The sequence below is a fragment of the Tachypleus tridentatus genome, chromosome 1 (genome assembly GCF_004210375.1).
Source record: "Tachypleus tridentatus isolate NWPU-2018 chromosome 1, ASM421037v1, whole genome shotgun sequence".
Lineage (NCBI taxonomy): Eukaryota > Metazoa > Arthropoda > Merostomata > Xiphosura > Limulidae > Tachypleus > Tachypleus tridentatus.
In genome coordinates, this window is record NC_134825.1 from 9,624,063 (window position 1) to 9,647,077 (window position 23,015).

The window sequence follows — 23,015 nt, forward strand, 5'->3', positions numbered from 1 at the left end:
ACAGTAACATCATTTCACTGTTCACAAGAAGTCTCACTAGTTCTCTACTCCTGATTATAATACTTTTCTAAGTAGCAGAACAGTAACATCATTTCACTGTTCACAAGAAGTCTCACTAGTTCTCTACTCCTGATTATAATACTTCTCTAAGTCGCAGAACAGTAACATCATTTCACTGTTCATAAGAAGTCTCACTAGTTCTCTACTCCTGATTATAATGCTTCTCTAAGTTGCAGAACAGTAACATAATTTCACTGTTCACAAGAAGTCTCACTAGTTCTCTACTCCTGATTATAATACTTCTCTAAGTCGCAGAACAGTAACATCATTTCACTGTTCATAAGAAGTCTCACTAGTTCTCTACTCCTGATTATAATGCTTCTCTAAGTTGCAGAACAGTAACATCATTTCACTGTTCACAAGAAGTCTCACTAGTTCTCTACTCCTGATTATAATACTTCTCTAAGTTGCACAACAGTAACATCATTTCACTGTTCACAAGAAGTCTCACTAGTTCTCTACTCCTGATTATAATAATTCTCTAAGTTGCAGAACAGTAACATCATTTCACTGTTCACAAGAAGTCTCACTAGTTCTCTACTCCTGATTATAATACTTCTCTAAGTTGTAGAACAGTAACATCATTTCACTGTTCACAAGAAGTCTCAGTAGTTCTCTACTCCTGATTATAATACTTCTCTAAGTCGCAGAACAGTAACATCATTTCACTGTTCATAAGAAGTCTCACTAGTTCTCTACTCCTGATTATAATACTTCTCTAAGTTGTAGAACAATAACATCATTTCACTGTTCATAAGAAGTCTCACTAGTTCTCTACTCCTGATTATAATACTTCTCTAAGTTGTAGAACAGTAACATCATTTCACTGTTCATAAGAAGTCTCACTAGTTCTCTACTCCTGATTATAATACTTCTCTAAGTTGCAGAACAGTAACATCATTTCACTGTTCACAAGAAGTCTCACTAGTTCTCTACTCCTGATTATAATACTTCTCTAAGTCGCAGAACAGTAACATCATTTCACTGTTCATAAGAAGTCTCACTAGTTCTCTACTCCTGATTATAATACTTCTCTAAGTCGCAGAACAGTAACATCATTTCACTGTTCATAAGAAGTCTCACTAGTTCTCTACTCCTGATTATAATGCTTCTCTAAGTTGCAGAACAGTAACATCATTTCACTGTTCACAAGAAGTCTCACTAGTTCTCTACTCCTGATTATAATACTTCTCTAAGTCGCAGAACAGTAACATCATTTCACTGTTCACAAGAAGTCTCACTAGTTCTCTACTCCTGATTATAATACTTCTCTAAGTTGCACAACAGTAACATCATTTCACTGTTCACAAGAAGTCTCACTAGTTCTCTACTCCTGATTATAATACTTCTCTAAGTCGCAGAACAGTAACATCATTTCACTGTTCATAAGAAGTCTCACTAGTTCTCTACTCCTGATTATAATACTTCACTAAGTTGTAGAACAGTAACATCATTTCACTGTTCATAAGAAGTCTCACTAGTTTTCTACTCCTGATTATAATACTTCTCTAAGTCGCAGAACAGTAACATCATTTCACTGTTCATAAGAAGTCTCACTAGTTCTCTACTCCTGATTATAATACTTCTCTAAGTCGCAGAACAGTAACATCATTTCACTGTTCATAAGAAGTCTCACTAGTTCTCTACTCCTGATTATAATACTTCTCTAAGTTGTAGAACAGTAACATCATTTCACTGTTCATAAGAAGTCTCACTAGTTCTCTACTCCTGATTATAATACTTCTCTAAGTTGCAGAACAGTAATATCATTTCACTGTTCATAAGAAGTCTCACTAGTTCTCTACTTCTGATTATAATACTTCTCTAAGTTGTAGAACAGTAACATCATTTCACTGTTCATAAGAAGTCTCACTAGTTCTCTACTCCTGATTATAATACTTCTCTAAGTTGCAGAACAGTAATATCATTTCACTGTTCATAAGAAGTCTCACTAGTTCTCTACTCCTAATTATAATACTTCTCTAAGTTGTAGAACAGTAACATCATTTCACTGTTCACAAGAAGTCTCACTAGTTCTCTACTCCTGATTATAATACTTCTCTAAGTCGCAGAACAGTAACATCATTTCACTGTTCATAAGAAGTCTCACTAGTTCTCTACTCCTGATTATAATACTTCACTAAGTTGTAGAACAGTAACATCATTTCACTGTTCATAAGAAGTCTCACTAGTTCTCTACTCCTGATTATAATACTTCTCTAAGTCGCAGAACAGTAACATCATTTCACTGTTCATAAGAAGTCTCACTAGTTCTCTACTCCTGATTATAATACTTCTCTAAGTTGTAGAACAGTAACATCATTTCACTGTTCATAAGAAGTCTCACTAGTTCTCTACTCCTGATTATAATACTTCTCTAAGTTGTAGAACAGTAACATCATTTCACTGTTCATAAGAAGTCTCACTAGTTCTCTACTCCTGATTATAATACTTCTCTAAGTTGTAGAACAGTAACATCATTTCACTGTTCATAAGAAGTCTCACTAGTTCTCTACTCCTGATTATAATACTTCTCTAAGTCGCAGAACAGTAACATCATTTCACTGTTCATAAGAAGTCTCACTAGTTCTCTACTCCTGATTATAATACTTCTCTAAGTTGTAGAACAGTAACATCATTTCACTGTTCATAAGAAGTCTCACTAGTTCTCTACTCCTGATTATAATACTTCTCTAAGTCGCAGAACAGTAACATCATTTCACTGTTCATAAGAAGTCTCACTAGTTCTCTACTCCTGATTATAATACTTCTCTAAGTTGCAGCACAGTAACATCATTTCACTGTTCATAAGAAGTCTCGCTAGTTCTCTACTCCTGATTATAATACTTCTCTAAGTTGCAGAACAGTAACATCATTTCACTGTTCACAAGAAGTCTCACTAGTTCTCTACTTCTGATTATAATACTTCTCTAAGTTGTAGAACAGTAACATCATTTCACTGTTCACAAGAAGTCTCACTAGTTCTCTACTCCTGATTATAATACTTCTCTAAGTCGCAGAACAGTAACATCATTTCACTGTTCATAAGAAGTCTCACTAGTTCTCTACTCCTGATTATAATGCTTCTCTAAGTTGCAGAACAGTAACATCATTTCACTGTTCACAAGAAGTCTCACTAGTTCTCTACTCCTGATTATAATACTTCTCTAAGTTGTAGAACAGTAACATCATTTCACTGTTCACAAGAAGTCTCACTAGTTCTCTACTCCTGATTATAATACTTTTCTAAGTAGCAGAACAGTAACATCATTTCACTGTTCACAAGAAGTCTCACTAGTTCTCTACTCCTGATTATAATACTTCTCTAAGTCGCAGAACAGTAACATCATTTCACTGTTCATAAGAAGTCTCACTAGTTCTCTACTCCTGATTATAATGCTTCTCTAAGTTGCAGAACAGTAACATAATTTCACTGTTCACAAGAAGTCTCACTAGTTCTCTACTCCTGATTATAATACTTCTCTAAGTCGCAGAACAGTAACATCATTTCACTGTTCATAAGAAGTCTCACTAGTTCTCTACTCCCTGATTATAATGCTTCTCTAAGTTGCAGAACAGTAACATCATTTCACTGTTCACAAGAAGTCTCACTAGTTCTCTACTCCTGATTATAATACTTCTCTAAGTTGCACAACAGTAACATCATTTCACTATTCACAAGAAGTCTCACTAGTTCTCTACTCCTGATTATAATAATTCTCTAAGTTGCAGAACAGTAACATCATTTCACTGTTCACAAGAAGTCTCACTAGTTCTCTACTCCTGATTATAATACTTCTCTAAGTTGTAGAACAGTAACATCATTTCACTGTTCACAAGAAGTCTCAGTAGTTCTCTACTCCTGATTATAATACTTCTCTAAGTCGCAGAACAGTAACATCATTTCACTGTTCATAAGAAGTCTCACTAGTTCTCTACTCCTGATTATAATACTTCTCTAAGTTGTAGAACAATAACATCATTTCACTGTTCATAAGAAGTCTCACTAGTTCTCTACTCCTGATTATAATACTTCTCTAAGTTGTAGAACAGTAACATCATTTCACTGTTCATAAGAAGTCTCACTAGTTCTCTACTCCTGATTATAATACTTCTCTAAGTTGCAGAACAGTAACATCATTTCACTGTTCACAAGAAGTCTCACTAGTTCTCTACTCCTGATTATAATACTTCTCTAAGTCGCAGAACAGTAACATCATTTCACTGTTCATAAGAAGTCTCACTAGTTCTCTACTCCTGATTATAATACTTCTCTAAGTCGCAGAACAGTAACATCATTTCACTGTTCATAAGAAGTCTCACTAGTTCTCTACTCCTGATTATAATGCTTCTCTAAGTTGCAGAACAGTAACATCATTTCACTGTTCACAAGAAGTCTCACTAGTTCTCTACTCCTGATTATAATACTTCTCTAAGTCGCAGAACAGTAACATCATTTCACTGTTCACAAGAAGTCTCACTAGTTCTCTACTCCTGATTATAATACTTCTCTAAGTTGCACAACAGTAACATCATTTCACTGTTCACAAGAAGTCTCACTAGTTCTCTACTCCTGATTATAATACTTCTCTAAGTCGCAGAACAGTAACATCATTTCACTGTTCATAAGAAGTCTCACTAGTTCTCTACTCCTGATTATAATACTTCACTAAGTTGTAGAACAGTAACATCATTTCACTGTTCATAAGAAGTCTCACTAGTTTTCTACTCCTGATTATAATACTTCTCTAAGTCGCAGAACAGTAACATCATTTCACTGTTCATAAGAAGTCTCACTAGTTCTCTACTCCTGATTATAATACTTCTCTAAGTCGCAGAACAGTAACATCATTTCACTGTTCATAAGAAGTCTCACTAGTTCTCTACTCCTGATTATAATACTTCTCTAAGTTGTAGAACAGTAACATCATTTCACTGTTCATAAGAAGTCTCACTAGTTCTCTACTCCTGATTATAATACTTCTCTAAGTTGTAGAACAGTAACATCATTTCACTGTTCATAAGAAGTCTCACTAGTTCTCTACTCCTGATTATAATACTTCTCTAAGTTGCAGAACAGTAATATCATTTCACTGTTCATAAGAAGTCTCACTAGTTCTCTACTTCTGATTATAATACTTCTCTAAGTTGTAGAACAGTAACATCATTTCACTGTTCATAAGAAGTCTCACTAGTTCTCTACTCCTGATTATAATACTTCTCTAAGTTGCAGAACAGTAATATCATTTCACTGTTCATAAGAAGTCTCACTAGTTCTCTACTCCTAATTATAATACTTCTCTAAGTTGTAGAACAGTAACATCATTTCACTGTTCACAAGAAGTCTCACTAGTTCTCTACTCCTGATTATAATACTTCTCTAAGTCGCAGAACAGTAACATCATTTCACTGTTCATAAGAAGTCTCACTAGTTCTCTACTCCTGATTATAATACTTCTCTAAGTTGTAGAACAGTAACATCATTTCACTGTTCATAAGAAGTCTCACTAGTTCTCTACTCCTGATTATAATACTTCTCTAAGTCGCAGAACAGTAACATCATTTCACTGTTCATAAGAAGTCTCACTAGTTCTCTACTCCTGATTATAATACTTCTCTAAGTTGTAGAACAGTAACATCATTTCACTGTTCATAAGAAGTCTCATTAGTTCTCTACTCCTGATTATAATACTTCTCTAAGTCGCAGAACAGTAACATCATTTCACTGTTCACAAGAAGTCTCACTAGTTCTCTACTCCTGATTATAATACTTCTCTAAGTTGTAGAACAGTAACATCATTTCACTGTTCACAAGAAGTCTCACTAGTTCTCTACTCCTGATTATAATACTTCTCTAAGTTGTAGAACAGTAACATCATTTCACTGTTCATATGAAGTCTCACTAGTTCTCTACTCCTGATTATAATACTTCTCTAAGTTGCAGAACAGTAACATCATTTCACTGTTCACAAGAAGTCTCACTAGTTCTCTACTCCTGATTATAATACTTCTCTAAGTCGCAGAACAGTAACATCATTTCACTGTTCATAAGAAGTCTCACTAGTTCTCTACTCCTGATTATAATGCTTCTCTAAGTTGCAGAACAGTAACATCATTTCACTGTTCACAAGAAGTCTCACTAGTTCTCTACTCCTGATTATAATACTTCTCTAAGTCGCAGAACAGTAACATCATTTCACTGTTCACAAGAAGTCTCACTAGTTCTCTACTCCTGATTATAATACTTCTCTAAGTTGCACAACAGTAACATCATTTCACTGTTCACAAGAAGTCTCACTAGTTCTCTACTCCTGATTATAATACTTCTCTAAGTCGCAGAACAGTAACATCATTTCACTGTTCATAAGAAGTCTCACTAGTTCTCTACTCCTGATTATAATACTTCACTAAGTTGTAGAACAGTAACATCATTTCACTGTTCATAAGAAGTCTCACTAGTTTTCTACTCCTGATTATAATACTTCTCTAAGTCGCAGAACAGTAACATCATTTCACTGTTCATAAGAAGTCTCACTAGTTCTCTACTCCTGATTATAATACTTCTCTAAGTCGCAGAACAGTAACATCATTTCACTGTTCATAAGAAGTCTCACTAGTTCTCTACTCCTGATTATAATACTTCTCTAAGTTGTAGAACAGTAACATCATTTCACTGTTCATAAGAAGTCTCACTAGTTCTCTACTCCTGATTATAATACTTCTCTAAGTTGTAGAACAGTAACATCATTTCACTGTTCATAAGAAGTCTCACTAGTTCTCTACTCCTGATTATAATACTTCTCTAAGTTGCAGAACAGTAATATCATTTCACTGTTCATAAGAAGTCTCACTAGTTCTCTACTTCTGATTATAATACTTCTCTAAGTTGTAGAACAGTAACATCATTTCACTGTTCATAAGAAGTCTCACTAGTTCTCTACTCCTGATTATAATACTTCTCTAAGTTGCAGAACAGTAATATCATTTCACTGTTCATAAGAAGTCTCACTAGTTCTCTACTCCTAATTATAATACTTCTCTAAGTTGTAGAACAGTAACATCATTTCACTGTTCATAAGAAGTCTCACTAGTTCTCTACTCCTGATTATAATACTTCTCTAAGTCGCAGAACAGTAACATCATTTCACTGTTCATAAGAAGTCTCACTAGTTCTCTACTCCTGATTATAATACTTCTCTAAGTTGTAGAACAGTAACATCATTTCACTGTTCATAAGAAGTCTCACTAGTTCTCTACTCCTGATTATAATACTTCTCTAAGTCGCAGAACAGTAACATCATTTCACTGTTCATAAGAAGTCTCACTAGTTCTCTACTCCTGATTATAATACTTCTCTAAGTTGTAGAACAGTAACATCATTTCACTGTTCATAAGAAGTCTCATTAGTTCTCTACTCCTGATTATAATACTTCTCTAAGTCGCAGAACAGTAACATCATTTCACTGTTCACAAGAAGTCTCACTAGTTCTCTACTCCTGATTATAATACTTCTCTAAGTTGTAGAACAGTAACATCATTTCACTGTTCATATGAAGTCTCACTAGTTCTCTACTCCTGATTATAATACTTCTCTAAGTTGCAGAACAGTAACATCATTTCACTGTTCACAAGAAGTCTCACTAGTTCTCTACTCCTGATTATAATACTTCTCTAATTCGCAGAACAGTAACATCATTTCACTGTTCATAAGAAGTCTCACTAGTTCTCTACTCCTGATTATAATACTTCTCTAAGTCGCAGAACAGTAACATCATTTCACTGTTCATAAGAAGTCTCACTAGTTCTCTACTCCTGATTATAATACTTCTCTAAGTTGTAGAACAATAACATCATTTCACTTGGCGGCCGAATTCACGTCCCTTCCACTTCTTGCAGGGGGGATTCTATATATGTTTACATTCCTCACCCACCCCAGCTTGGAGGCCGCCAATGTTTCAGAATCACTTAACAGTCACTTCGTTGTTTTACTCCCTCCTCCTGGTACTCCTAGAATTCTGCGGATTTATGAGGCTAGAAATCAGGTTTCGATACCCATGGAGGGTAGAGCACAGATTGTCCATTGTGTCGCTTTGTGCTTAGCTTCGAAACAAGCAAGCAAGTGTTGGCCTTTGTTCTGATATCAAAGTATTCTTTTCAACTCCAAGTTTTCTGTTTTAAATGACGGACGCAGTGTGTCCGGCGACCTGATGATGGACATATTTTTAAAACTATTATTTGGATCTCCGGCTTGTGTTTCAAAGCTGTAATATCATTCAGGTGAATTTTATTTGTTACTAATAATTGTTCGTGTACAAGTTTGTTCTTGTTGTGAATGAGGAGAAACAGCAAACAGAGTTGCCAGGGAAGTCTGTGACCTACAAGGACTGTTTTTTGTGTAGCACGTATTCTACGTGAGCAACCAACCAACTTCCGGTTATGTCTCCATGAAGACTGGTGGCGTTTCACGTCGGATGTAGCTTGCATCCGGTAAAGTAAAGATTTACCAAGTCGATTGATTAATATATCTCTCACTTGTTATTTTCATTATTGATAAAAAAGTATATAGAATATTGTTTTTTTAGTAAAGTTAAATGTGTTTCTATTTATTTGTTTATGATATAGAAACTTTAAACGTTTAGTAAGTTTGACAACAGTAATTTATCACCACCAAGACTTGTTTCCGATTTCCTGGACAGGAAGTGACGTATGATTCGATAATGTACAGGCTCATCTCAGATTGGACAGGAGAGATATTGTTTATAACCTCTTTGTTTGTGTCACATATTGAAGATTGTTTCAGAATTCCTTGAACCACTTCATCCTTACGGAAGACTATACTGGATATTATCCATTTCCGCTAATTTCTTAAGAACTTATCGTCTCCATAGGCGACAAACAGACGTCAGATGGCGCAATGTAAGGCGACACAAGCGACTTTTATGTCATGTTAAAAAGATAGAAATGAAATGATAACCGATGTGATCCAGACACATACGGGTAACAATTATTCTGGAAAGAAACAAACTAAACAAGTGTTCGATTATAATCATTCACTTTATATATGTCTGCACATCTCCCGATAGCTTAGCAGTATCTCTGAAGGCTTATAGCTCCACAATTCTGGTTTAGATACCCGCAGTGGGCAGAACACAGCGAAGCGTTAGCTTTTTGCTTATTAACAAACAAGCACTTCAGAAGTATGTGATTGTTCTAGTCTGTTTATTTCTGTTTAACTTTCACATATTTGTCAATGTGTACATCAGCTTGTGTTTCACATTATTATTATTACCTGGTCTAGTTTACATGTGAAGTGGAATTAACATCATATGATCAGTAATACTGGCATGTGAAGTAGAATTAACATCATATGATCAGTAATACTGGCATGTGAAGTAGAATTAACATCATATGATCAGTAATACTGGCATGTGAAGTAGAATTAACATCATATGATCAGTAATACTGGCATGTGAAGTAGAATTAACATCATATGATCAGTAATACTGGCATGTGAAGTAGAATTAACATCATATGATCAGTAATACTGGCACGTGAAGTAGAATTAACATCATATGATCAGTAATACTGGCACGTGAAGTAGAATTAACATCATATGATCAGTAATACTGGCACGTGAAGTAGAATTAACATCATATGATCAGTAATACTGGCACGTGAAGTAGAATTAACATCATATGATCAGTAATACTGGCACGTGAAGTAGAATTAACATCATATGATCAGTAATACTGGCACGTGAAGTAGAATTAACATCATATGATCAGTAATACTGGCACGTGAAGTAGAATTAACATCATATGATCAGTAATACTGGCACGTGAAGTAGAATTAACATCATATGATCAGTAATACTGGCACGTGAAGTAGAATTAACATCATATGATCAGTAATACTGGCACGTGAAGTAGAATTAACATCATATGATCAGTAATACTGGCACGTGAAGTAGAATTAACATCATATGATCAGTAATACTGGCACGTGAAGTAGAATTAACATCATATGATCAGTAATACTGGCACGTGAAGTAGAATTAACATCATATGATCAGTAATACTGGCACGTGAAGTAGAATTAACATCATATGATCAGTAATACTGGCACGTGAAGTAGAATTAACATCATATGATCAGTAATACTGGCACGTGAAGTAGAATTAACATCATATGATCAGTAATACTGGCATGTGAAGTGGAATTAACATCATATGATCAGTAATACTGGCACGTGAAGTGGAATTAACATCATATGATCAGTAATACTGGCACGTGAAGTAGAATTAACATCATATGATCAGTAATACTGGCATGTGAAGTAGAATTAACATCATATGATCAGCAATACTAAAAACACCTTGGTACCATATGATTATAATTATTCTTACAAACCTCCTGCGTGTGATAAGAGTTGAAGACATTCCAATTAATTGGGATTATTTAACGAACTTGTTAAAAACATTTCTTCTCAAGCGTATACAAAACAAATCAGGCTTGAAGCGTCGCATTCAAAAAGTAAATAACATTATTTAGAGAAAGCTGCGCGTACTCGTTAGCGCCTTTTTGTTCCTCGTGGTAAAGTCAAGCTCATAAACAGTAGCGACTTTTTTAGAAAAACGCGGGACGATTCTTAGCCTTATAGGGTCTTACATTCTTGGTTCTGTTGTGTTATGTTTACGTGCTTTGATCTTAAGTGTATGCTGTGTAGGTGTGTGTGAGTTATAAACGTTAGAAGTCAATACAACCACAACTCGGGTGTAATTCTTTCGCTGACGAGGTAATTAATCTCTTCACATGGAGACGTGCTGCGAAGTTTGTTTTACGTACACTTCTTAACTAGCTCTATTCATTTCTAATTTTAGTTTTCGGTGTGTACAAAGGACCTTGTATTATCTAATTTCATCTGCATAGACACAGCGTTATCTGTCACACCATCATTTTCTGAGCCGAAGTAGAGAAGGAAATCCGAACTCTTGAGATGCAACGTGGAGTTTTTCTATTTTATTCGCACTTCAAAGCTTATTAAACGTTAGAAGAAGATTCTCATGTATTTATCATGTTACAGTTTTAACTAGAAACTATATATCGTGTACGCTATAATTTAAATAACCCTTATAATTCATTAGCTTAAGAAAAAAGGTAATTTGAAACTCTTGGTGAAGACGCTTTCCAAAATACGTGGTGGAAAGATTTTCTCGATCATGTTACTTTGTTTGTAGTTAGTCTGTGGAAGCAAGATACACAAAATACGACACCTCTCAAAAACTAATGTAGAAGTACAGCTCTGAGTAAACAAATGTTTAATTAAAAAAACAACTACGTATATTTAATTTTGTGAATAAACCTTAATTGGTGATAATCTGTAGTTTTTCTTAGTTTATAATTTCCAAAGAAGAACTGTCTTGCACGAAATTTTACTCTTTTGTTGTTGTTAACTCTGGAGAGTTTTGTGTCTTTTACTATCCGCAGATGTTGTTGTTTTTTTTAACACAAGGAAAGAAATTATACTAATATTAAGTTCCAGAACTTAAATGTAAGTTATATATTTTCGTAAAGCAATTGTTTGAGTGTAACATTTACCAGCACTAATCTGTTAAAGATGCCCATGTACTCTCTGAGCAGATGGAGATGGAAAAGCAACTTGACACCGTCAATGAATGTTCTTCTCTGTCCGCGTCACGTGTTGGAAGTCTGGGAACTGTCACGAACCTGAGCACAATAGCTTATATTGTATTCTGCATGGCTTTGAATAATCCCCAGTGTAATTATCAGTTCTACGAAAACTGTAAAATAAAACTCCTGATGATTCACGTTGAAAGGGTTTTCTTATTAGATTCCTGAACCGCCCACCATTTTATTGCAGCAGATATAAGCTATTTTAGGGTTAAAAAACAGAAAGTAAAATCATTTCTGCGGCGTAGTACTTGATCGTGGGGTGTCCTGTCCGTGATCACGTTGCATGGTGAACTAACTGTAGGGGAGGCATAACGAGACCGCAGCAGAGTCGCCAGTCTGAGCTGATGATGACCTGACATGAGAATGTAGTTCAGTAATGACTGAGTTTGTAAAGAGTTATAAGATAACTTTTATTCTCGTTCCCAATCGAATGTTTTTGTACAAATTTAACAGCGTGTCATTTACAAACCTCGTTGAGTAACCACATTTCACACGAATAAACACACTTGTCCTGTTTTATTGACACACTTTTCATTTACAGACCCTGTTCAGTAACCACATTTCACACGAGTGAACACGTATTTTTGTTAACACATTTTTCTTTATATATCTTTTAACATGCACTTCCTCGGACCATGTTAAGTCACTACAGGTCACAAGAGTTAACACAATCCTTTTTTAACGCTGTCTTCCTTATCCTTTTTATCAGGATTAAAAGAATCGTCGTCAGGACCTTGTGTTGTTATCTACCAACGGTTTTAACATTGTTGACACAGTAATGTTACATTTCTTGAGCACTTGTTGAAGATTACTTGAACTATTGTGAATTTTAACCTAGTTTTCTTGTTGTGGAAATATGTTACGATCATTAAAAGTGCAGTGAATTAGCTGTTGTTGAGAATTAAAGAAACTTTTGTATTTCGGATAGAGAAGCCTGCTCTGAACAAACAAATGAATAACTTATACTTCGTTGACACCAGTTTTTCGCAACTCCTTTGGTGGCATTGTTTTACACATTGTACAAAATCATTACCGCTTTGTTTAGAATTTTACACAAAGCTACGTGAGGGATATCTGTGCTAGCCGTCCCTATTTTAGCTGTGAAAAACTAGATGGAAGGTAGCTAGTCATCACCACCTACTGCCAACTCTTTGGCTACTCTTTTGCCAACGAATAGTAGAATTGATTGAAAGAGGGAGCATGTTTCGTGGATGGGGAACTCGAACTCACAGATTGCGAGTCGATCTCTCTAACCTCCTGGTTATGCCGATCTCTCTAACCTCCTGGTTATGTCGATCTCTCTAACCTCCTGGTTATGTCGATCTCTCTAACCTCCTGGCTATGCCGATCTCTCTAACCTCCTGGTTATGTCGATCTCTCTAACCTCCTGGTTATGTCGATCTCTCTAATCTCCTGGTTATGCCGATCTCTCTAACCTCCTGGTTATGCCGGGTTTTGAATTACCATTAGTGATCAACTGATGGCTAAGAGTTCACAGCACGTGATTTGTTTTGTATGTCTGATTTGTAGATTACAGCGAAATGTCCCATTGTCACGTCAAGATAAGTCACAACAATTGAAAATAACTTTATCTACTGTTACTTATTTCATGAAATGATTGACGTTAGCTTTGACTGTATTTACTTTTTAATTTGAGGTTTGTAAACATAGAAACCTGTGTCACACAAGTATGAAATATTTATCTAAAATGCATTGTCTTTAAGTAATGTTTTACACCTATTACCCTTTCTACACACACAAATGTAATAAGTTAAAAATGTTTGAGATCATGAAGGGCAAATTAACAATTAATAAACGTTGCATTAATGAAAAATTATTATTCTCCAGCAAGCAACTAAAATGATGTGTAGAAAACGAAATAAACATTTTATAATTGTCTCTAGAAAGTACATTCATAGCCGTCTATATCAACTAAGAGAGTTCAGTGATTACGTCATCACGAGTTTAGCTTATCAAATGTAAGTACTCACAGGTTCCGAGAAGTATATACTCGGCCCTCTATGGCTCTTGAGTGTTGCTTAAGAATGTATAGATTTTTTGTGTGTTTTTTCAACAACATTTACAGGGTTAAATTATTGGTTAGTAGTTAGTGTATTCTAAAACATGAGAGTTAGGACTTCCAGAACAAAATAACGGAGCTAGGAAAGCTATACACAAGATTTAGTGGCATCTTCTGCGAAGAAGACCATTTGTAATGTCCTACATATTGGATAACTAGTGACGTAACGATATACACAAGATTTAGTGGCACCTTCTGCGAAGAAAATCATTTGTAATGTCCTACATATTGGATAACTAGTGACGTAACGATATACACAAGATTTAGTGGCACCTTCTTCGAAGAAAATCATTTGTAATGTCCTACATATTGGATAACTAGTGACGTAACGATATACACAAGATTTAGTGGCACCTTCTGCGAAGAAAACCATTTGTAATGTCCTACATATTGGATAACTAGTGACGTAACGATATACACAAGATTTAGTACCTTCTGAAGAAAACCATTTGTAATGTCCTACATATTGGATAACTAGTGACGTAAAGATATACACAAGATTTAGTGGCACCTTCTGCGAATAAAATCATTTGTAATGTCCTACATGTCATACATATTGATGAACTACTGACGTAAAGCTATACAAATATAGTGGTACCTTTTGCTAGACTAAACTGGTAGGTAATGTTCCACATAGTGGAGAAATAGTGACGTAAAGTCATACAGAAATTTATAGTGATACCTATACGTCCTGCCAAGTTAATGTTTGTAATGTTTTACATGTAGGTGAATGATACATAAGTTATTCGCAAAGTACAGTGGTACTTTATGTCAGCTTAATTACTTGTAATGTCTTACACACTGGTGAACTAGGGATTTAAAGTTGTACACAAGGTATAGTGGTACCTGATGTCGGGTTAATGTTCTACAATATGGCGATCCGTCAACGCATTCAGTCTTCAAGAGTTCGTGATGAAGAGAAACGCACTTGAAGTGAAAACGTATTTCAAAGACGGTTATTAGCACTTTAACTGAAATAACGTACAGAACAACATTTCGACCTTCTTAACAAAGAGAGTTAACAAGAGTGGTTTAGATGTTTTTCTTCAAGCTTGAAAGGATAACTCATCACAGACAGTTTAAAACACCCTCTGAACCCCCACTAGCCATGACCATCCCAAACTTTGTAGGTTTCATTACACAAAATATCCGTATATTAAGTGCCGTTTGACTCTTCACCCCTCTCACGATTCTTTGTTTTGTACTCGCTATTGGTAATACCTACCGCTGCTACCAGTTGGCGGTAGTGTCGTGAAGTCTGCCACATAAGGAATCCTGTGTTATATGTTACTGTTCTCAAGGGCACTTTATGTTAATAAAGAATCGAATGATAAAACAATCACCGACATTGTACATCAACTCATTTCCGTGACTAAATGTATGAACACAGAATTTAGTGGGTGGGAAATATTGTATTCCATAGTAATATATTGTAAAATGTTTTCAAATACTTTGGAGTTCTTTTCTTAGATATTTGACAGTTTGATCCACAAATAGTTTTATGATCCCATAATTTGATAAAGATTGAATACAATGTGATCACTATTTTGTGTATTATTTTGGGCTTGTGAAGACGTACTTTTGTGTATTATGTTGTTTACCCAGACAATAAATATAATTATATCTTCTTCCGGCACTTTTTGTAACACTTAAACCATTTATTTCGATAACCCAATATACAAGGCAGTTACTTAAATTAATTATTGCATTACTCGAAACTATTATTACATTTCATAAACAGTAAAATAATATAAGCTAGACACTTAAGTAATTATTGTATTATTAGAAACTGTTATTACACTTCATAAACAGTAAAATAATATAAGCTAGACACTTAAGTAATTATTGTATTATTAGAAACTGTTATTACACTTCATAAACAGTAAAATAATATAAGCTAGACACTTAAGTAATTATTGTATTATTAGAAACTGTTATTACACTTCATAAACAGTAAAATAATATAACCTGGACACTTAAGTAATTATTGTATTATTAGAAACTATTATTACACTTCATAAACAGTAAAATAATATAAGCTAGACACTTAAGTAATTATTGTATTATTAGAAACTGTTATTACACTTCATAAACAGTAAAATAATATAAGCTAGACACTTAAGTAATTATTGTATTATTAGAAACTGTTATTACACTTCATAAACAGTAAAATAATATAAGCTAGACACTTAAGTAATTATTGTATTATTAGAAACTGTTATTACACTTCATAAACAGTAAAATAATATAAGCTAGACACTTAAGTAATTATTGTATTATTAGAAACTGTTATTACACTTCATAAACAGTAAAATAATATAAGCTAGACACTTAAGTAATTATTGTATTATAAGAAACTAAAATTACACTTCATAAATAGTAAAATAATATAAGCTAGACACTTAAGTAATTATTGTATTATTAGAAACTGTTATTACACTTCATAAACAGTAAAATAAATAAATAATATATTTAAATATTTAATGTATTTCTAGAAACTATTATTACAGGTGTAAAAGATAAGATGATATCATGGTAAGAGAATAATTTGTGTAAAATAATTAGTTGATTTGATTGAGGTAGGGAAGTTAAGCAATTGTTTTCTACTAGGTCTTTAAAATAACTGCAAAAACAAGTTGTCAGAAAGGTTCAATTATCCAAGTTGTCTAATGACATCAGAGTAAAGTATATGTTATATACATATATTTACACTGTCATACATACAGGTAGGTTTAATTGTATTACCTTGTTACACAATAAGTAAGTATATACTATATATTGACATTGTTATAGAGGGAGGTTTAATTTTATTGTTGTCTTGTTACACAATAAATAAGTATTTACTATATATTGATATTGTTATACAGGGAGGTTTAATTTTATTGTTATCTTGTTACACAATAAGTAAGTATATACTATATATTGATATTGTTATACAGGGAGGTTTAATTTTATTGTTATCTTGTTACACAATAAGTAAGTATATACTATATATTGATATTGTTATACAGGGAGGTTTAATTTTATTATTATCTTGTTACACAATAAGTGAGTATATACTATATATTGACATTGTCATACAGGGAGGTTTAATTTTATTGTTATCTTGTTACACAACAAGTAAGTATATACTATATATTGACATTGTTATACAGGGAGGTTTAATTTTATTGTTATCTTGTTACACAATAAGTAAGTATATATTATATATTGACATTGTTATACAGGGAGGTTTAATTTTATTGTTATTTTGTTACACAATAACTAAGTATATACTATATATTGACATTGTCATACAGGGAGGTTTAATTTTATTGTTATCTTGTTACACAATAAGCAAGTATATACAGTGGCACACAGCCATGTCTTATATTAACACTTAGGGCGAGTTTTACCTAGTTTCATGTGTTGGAACTTCCCACATTGGGCCCGGCATGGCCAAGCGTGTTAAGGGTTCCACTCGTAATCTGAGGGTCGTGGGTTCGAATCCCAGTCGCACCATACATGCTCGCCCTTTCAGCCGTGGGGACGTTATAAGTGATGGTCAATCCCACTATTCGTTGGTAAAAGAGTAGCTCAAGAGTTGGCGGTGAGTGGTGATGACTAGCTGCCTTCCCTCTAGTCTTACACTGCTAAATTAGGGACGGCTAGCGCAGATAACCTTCGAGTAGCTTTGCGCGAAATTCAAAACAAACAAACTTCCCACATTAGCACATGGGATTACGAAGTAAGCCTAAAAAAAGTGTTACAGGTAATGACAAATATTTTGTTGTTACAAACGTCACGGTTGTTCACTACGAGAACGTAACAAGACATTATAAGTATTAATTATGTTACTGCTATTAAAAAATTTTACAGTCAGGGTGTTTTGGCGGTAAGCTTGGGGACTTACAGACATAGCGGATATAGCCCGTTAAGATAAAACTTCTAAAGATTCTCATTTCTTCACGGAATCTAATATTTCCAATGGGACGGTTATAGTGTATATTGATGTCATGTGTGTTTGTATTTCTGTATTTTGTTATGGGATACCAACTAAAACTTGATTTTTTTATGTTCGACCCTAACCCAGCAACATCGACGTTTCTAAACGTGTTTACATTTGTGAAGTGTTATGTATTTATGTGATATAATCACCACACAGCTTTTGTCAACAGTTTCTGTGCTATACAGTATACGAACATTCTTTAATGATTATGCTGGTATCTAATCACTGGTTCACCAGTCCGGATACGTCACGTATTTCAATTTCTGTGACGGATTAAAACTGCTTTCGCTTCAAGTTCACTTTCTCGTGCAGGGTTCTCGTCAGGATCGGGACGGTTTTGGTTTGTTTTAAATTTTGCGCAAAGCTACACGAGGGCTATCTGCGCTAGCCGTCCCTAATTTAGTAGTGTAACACTAGAGAGAAGGCAGCTAGTCATCACCACTCACCGCCAACTCTTGGGCTACTCTTTTACCAGCGAATAGTGGGATTGGCCGTCACTTATAACGCCTCCACGGCTGAAAGGACGAGCATATTTGGTAGAGGGGGATTCGAATCCGCGACCCTCATATTACGAGTCGAGTGCCTTAACCACCTGGCTATGCCGAGTCAATTGTTAATCTACCTGATGTTTTTGCAAATAATTATTCTATGAATAGGCCACGAACAATATTGTTGATATTGTTATAAACAGAAACTCTGTACAGTATTGTAAAGTCTTGTTGACCTATAGATGAGATGTTTAAAACACCATTTCTCTGAACAATCCGAGCCATCTTTACTTTATTCTGTTATAGGCTGCTCTATCGGAGGTAGGACTTACCAATTGTTTACATTATTCTGTTATAGGCTGCTCTATCGGAGGTAGGACTTACCAATTGTTTACTTTATTCTGTTATAGGCTGCTCTATCGGAGGTAGGACTTACCAGGATGGAGAAGAACTTGAAGCAACAAAAGCCGACGCTTGTGTCCAGTGTCGCTGTCAGGTACATGTGGTTTATCTACTTAAAAAGTAATAAAGGTGTATGACGTAAGTTTACTTGTATGCAGAAATACAATAGTATCCTTCCACTCCGCCTGCCTGACAATTTATTAGTGAAGAAATAGACCTCGAGCCTCAATCCTTATTTGGTAAAAATCGCATTTCATCTGCCAAACAATTGTTTTAGTGTAAGAAGGCTATTGGCGAATTAATATTAGCGTGACATAACGTTTCGGGGACAACTTAGGAGCTATTGGTCCATCTCGCCTGTTCCGTCCTCTAAATTAAATTAAAAAGCCAGCCCTTATTAACTTGTGAAGCTTATTTTTAAACTCACTTAAATGTACTTACTACCTCCACAAGATCCAAAGGCAATCCATTTCAAAGGCCAACCACCCTGTTAGAAAAAATGAAACTGTCTTAGCCGAAGATGACTCCTTCCTTGTCAAAATTTATATTTTTCCCTCTAGTCCTACCGTTCTTACTGTTAAACATAATATAGATGATACATTAACATTGTAAATTAACTTTACAGTTTAAAACCCCTCAGTGAGATCCTTGTTTGTTAGGATCCACATTCTAGAAAAGATGGATAATATTGCATTTGATTTTAATAAATAACCTTCTCCAGAAGATAATTATGTAAAGTCATTGAACCACTTTTAATGAAAGCAAATAGACAAAATTAGCTTTGAGTTAAATACTAATGACAGTTAGATGATTGTTAGCAGATCTTTACGTGTATTTAAAAGTATTAAATACTAATAACAGTTAGATGATTGTTAGCAGATCTTTACGTGTATTTGAAAGTATTAAATACTTATAACAGTTAGATGATTGTTAGCAGATCTTTACGTGTATTTAAAAGTATTAAATACTTATAACAGTTAGATGATTGTTAGCAGATCTTTACGTGTATTTGAAAGTATTAAATACTTATAACAGTTAGATGATTGTTGCAGATCTTTACGTGTATTTAAAAGTATTAAATACTTATAACAGTTAGATGATTGTTAGCAGATCTTTACGTGTATTTAAAAGTATTAAATACTAATAACAGTTAGATGATTGTTAGCAGATCTTTACGTGTATTTAAAAGTATTAAATACAAATAACAGTTAGATGATTGTTAGCAGATCTTTACGTGTATTTAAAAGTATTAAATACTAATAACAGTTAGATGATTGTTAGCAGATCTTTACGTGTATTTAAAAGTATTAAATACGAATAACAGTTAGATGATTGTTAGCAGATCTTTACTTGTATTTCAAAGTATTAAATACGAATAACAGTTAGATGATTGTTAGCAGATCTTTACGTGTATTTAAAAGTATGCAATACTTATAACAGTTAGATGATTGTTAGCAGATCTTTACGTGTATTTAAAAGTATTAAATACTAATAACGGTTAGATGATTGTTAGCAGATCTTTACGTGCATTTAAAAGTATTAAATACTTATAACAGTTAGATGATTGTTAGCAGATCTTTACATGCATTTAAAAGTATTAAATACTTATAACAGTTAGATGATTGTTAGCAGATCTTTACATGTATTTAAAAGTATTAAATACTTGTAACAGTTAGATGATTGTTAGCAGATCTTTACATGTATTTAAAAGTATTAAATACTAATAATAGTTAGATGATTGTTAGCAGATCTTTACGTGTATTTAAAAGTATTAAATACTAATAACAGTTAGATGATTGTTAGCAGATCTTTACGTGTATTTAAAAGCATTAAATATTAATAACAGTTAGATGATTGTTAGCAGATCTTTACGTGTATTTAAAAGTATTAAATACTTATAATAGTTAGATGATTGTTAGCAGATCTTTACATGTATTTAAAAGTCAGAGTGGATTAAACAAGATATTTGTTTTTTTGTCAGAAAGGAAACATTGTTTGTTTCAAGAAAGCTTGTCCGGTCTTACCTTGTCCGTCTATAAGGTATGTTCAGCGTCCAGGTGATTGTTGTCCACGTTGTAGAGGTATGTTTAAAACGCTGGTTACTGATGTCTATATTATATAAAACTTACTCGGGTTACCCAAGTTATAGTTATACACTGAAGTTCGCTGTCCACTATATATATACACACACCTTACTCTCTCTGGTTACCGTTGTCCACAATATATATATATATATAAGCATACACACATTCTGTGGTTACTGTTGTCCACAATATATATACTTTCTGTGGTTACCGTTGTTCAGGATGTGGAAACAATTTTATTACAATCATTATTGTGTTAATGTCGTCCAGAAACGATACAAATAATGATTTTTGTTGTACAGCTTTCATGAAAACGTTTCTTGCACTGGTTATTGTCTTAAACCTGTAGAGGTACTTTCACTGATCATTATTGTCCGTATTGTAAAAGAGCGTTGTACAATGGTCATTGTTGTTCACATTATACAATTACATTACTTACACTGGTCATTGTTATTCACATCATAAAGTTATGTCACTTACATTGGTCTTTGTTGCCCACACCATAAACTTACATTACTTACACTGGTAATTGTTTTCCATGTTGTAAAGTTACATTACTTACATTGGTCGTTGTTGTACAAGTTGTCTACATCTTAAAGTTTCATTACTTACACTGGTCATTGATGCACAAGTCTTAAAGTTGCATTACTTACACTGGTCGTTGTTGTACAAGTTGTCCACATCTTAAAGTTTCATTACTTACACTGGTCGTTGTTGTACAAGTTGTCCACATCTTAAAGTTTCATTACTTACACTGGTCGTTGATGTAGACGTCGTAAAGTTACATTACTTACGCTGGTCATTGATGTACAAGTCTTAAAATTACATTACTTACACTGGTCATTGATGTACACGTCGTAAAGTTACATTACTTACGCTGGTCATTGATGTACAAGTCTTAAAATTACATTACTTACACTGGTCATTGTTGTACACGTCGTAAAGTTACATTACTTACGCTGGTCATTGATGTACAAGTCTTAAAATTACATTACTTACACTGGTCATTGTTGTACAAGGCTTAAAGTTACATTACTTACACTGGTCGTTGTTGTCCATATCTTAAAATTACAACACTAGTGATGTTTCAGTATGTATTAAAATATAGCTTGTCGGAAGTATTGTACAACTTAAAGAGAACGATGTAAATACTGTACTTATACAACTGAGATGAAAATAATTACTGGAGAACCAGTAATATTGATCTTAAATCGGAGAATATGAAAATATAATATTTTGAAACTAAAGTTTCTTTTAATCTGAGATTTACATTTATCTTGTTGGTTTTATTACGAATATTGAATCTGTTATATTATAAAAAAAGGTAAAGTTTAAAGTATGTAATGCGACAAAGACTTGTGTAGAAGTTCAGAAAATAGTAATATTGAATTATCCAAATGTTTACACAACTTATAATGAAGCTAGCGTATTAACACCTAATGTATACCTCCGCGATACAAATTTGTTCTCAGTTTCACGGGGCTATTTAAGCCGTAAAAAATAAGATAATTCACTAAGTGTTTTGCACTGATTTTCTCATGACGTAACGGAGCTAAATCCGGGTTTTCTGAACCTACTGAAGTTCTATCATATTCTACCAATATTCTGTAAGAAAGATATGAGATGTTAAAGGAGACATAACTAAATAAAATAAAAAAACAGTATCAACCACATGAAACAGGAGAAGAATGGAAGGTAAAGTGGGAGTTTAATCAAGTGTTTCATTGTGGATTGTTGAAAGGTCAATACAAGTACTCATCAAATTAGCCCCGCATGACCAGGTCGATAAGGCACTCGACTCGTAATCTGAGAGTCGCGGGTTCAAAACCCATTCACACCAAACAGACTCGCCCTTTCAGCCGTGGGGCATTATAAAGTTAGGTCAATCCCACTATTCGTAGGTAAAAGAGTAGCCCAAGTTGGCGGGGTGGTGGTGATGACTAGCTGCCTTTCCTCTAGTCTTACACTCCTAAATTAGGGACGTCCAGCGCAGATAGCGCCTGAGTTGCTTTACGCGAAATTCAAAACAAACGAAATATAAAATAATTGTCATGACAGAAAAAAAAAATACAAAAGAACAAGTACATAAAGTATATAAAGGGCAAAACGCCCTTTTAAAGGTCGTTACCTCTTCAGAAAATTAACTCGACATTGCAAACGATCATAAAGTTTCGAGTATTTATGCCTAAAATCCACTAAAACACCTTTCAAATAATGTTC

At 34.0% G+C, this 23,015-nt stretch overlaps 2 protein-coding genes across 2 annotated transcripts in view; one reads left to right on the top strand and one right to left on the bottom strand.

Annotated features, from left to right (window-relative positions):
- Positions 1–20,848, top strand: part of LOC143258265 (BMP-binding endothelial regulator protein-like) — a 41,304-nt gene extending 20,456 nt beyond the window's left edge. Inside the window, exons 5-6 of the mRNA XM_076517253.1 lie at positions 18,720–18,805; positions 20,693–20,848. Coding sequence (XP_076373368.1) covers positions 18,720–18,805; positions 20,693–20,833 — 227 coding nt within the window. The 3' untranslated portion in view covers positions 20,834–20,848. The remainder of the gene's footprint in view (positions 1–18,719; positions 18,806–20,692) is intronic.
- The window catches only part of LOC143223934 (uncharacterized), a 159,469-nt gene that overhangs the window by 76,226 nt on the left and 60,228 nt on the right, over positions 1–23,015 (bottom strand). The gene's annotated exons all lie outside the window — the stretch shown is intronic.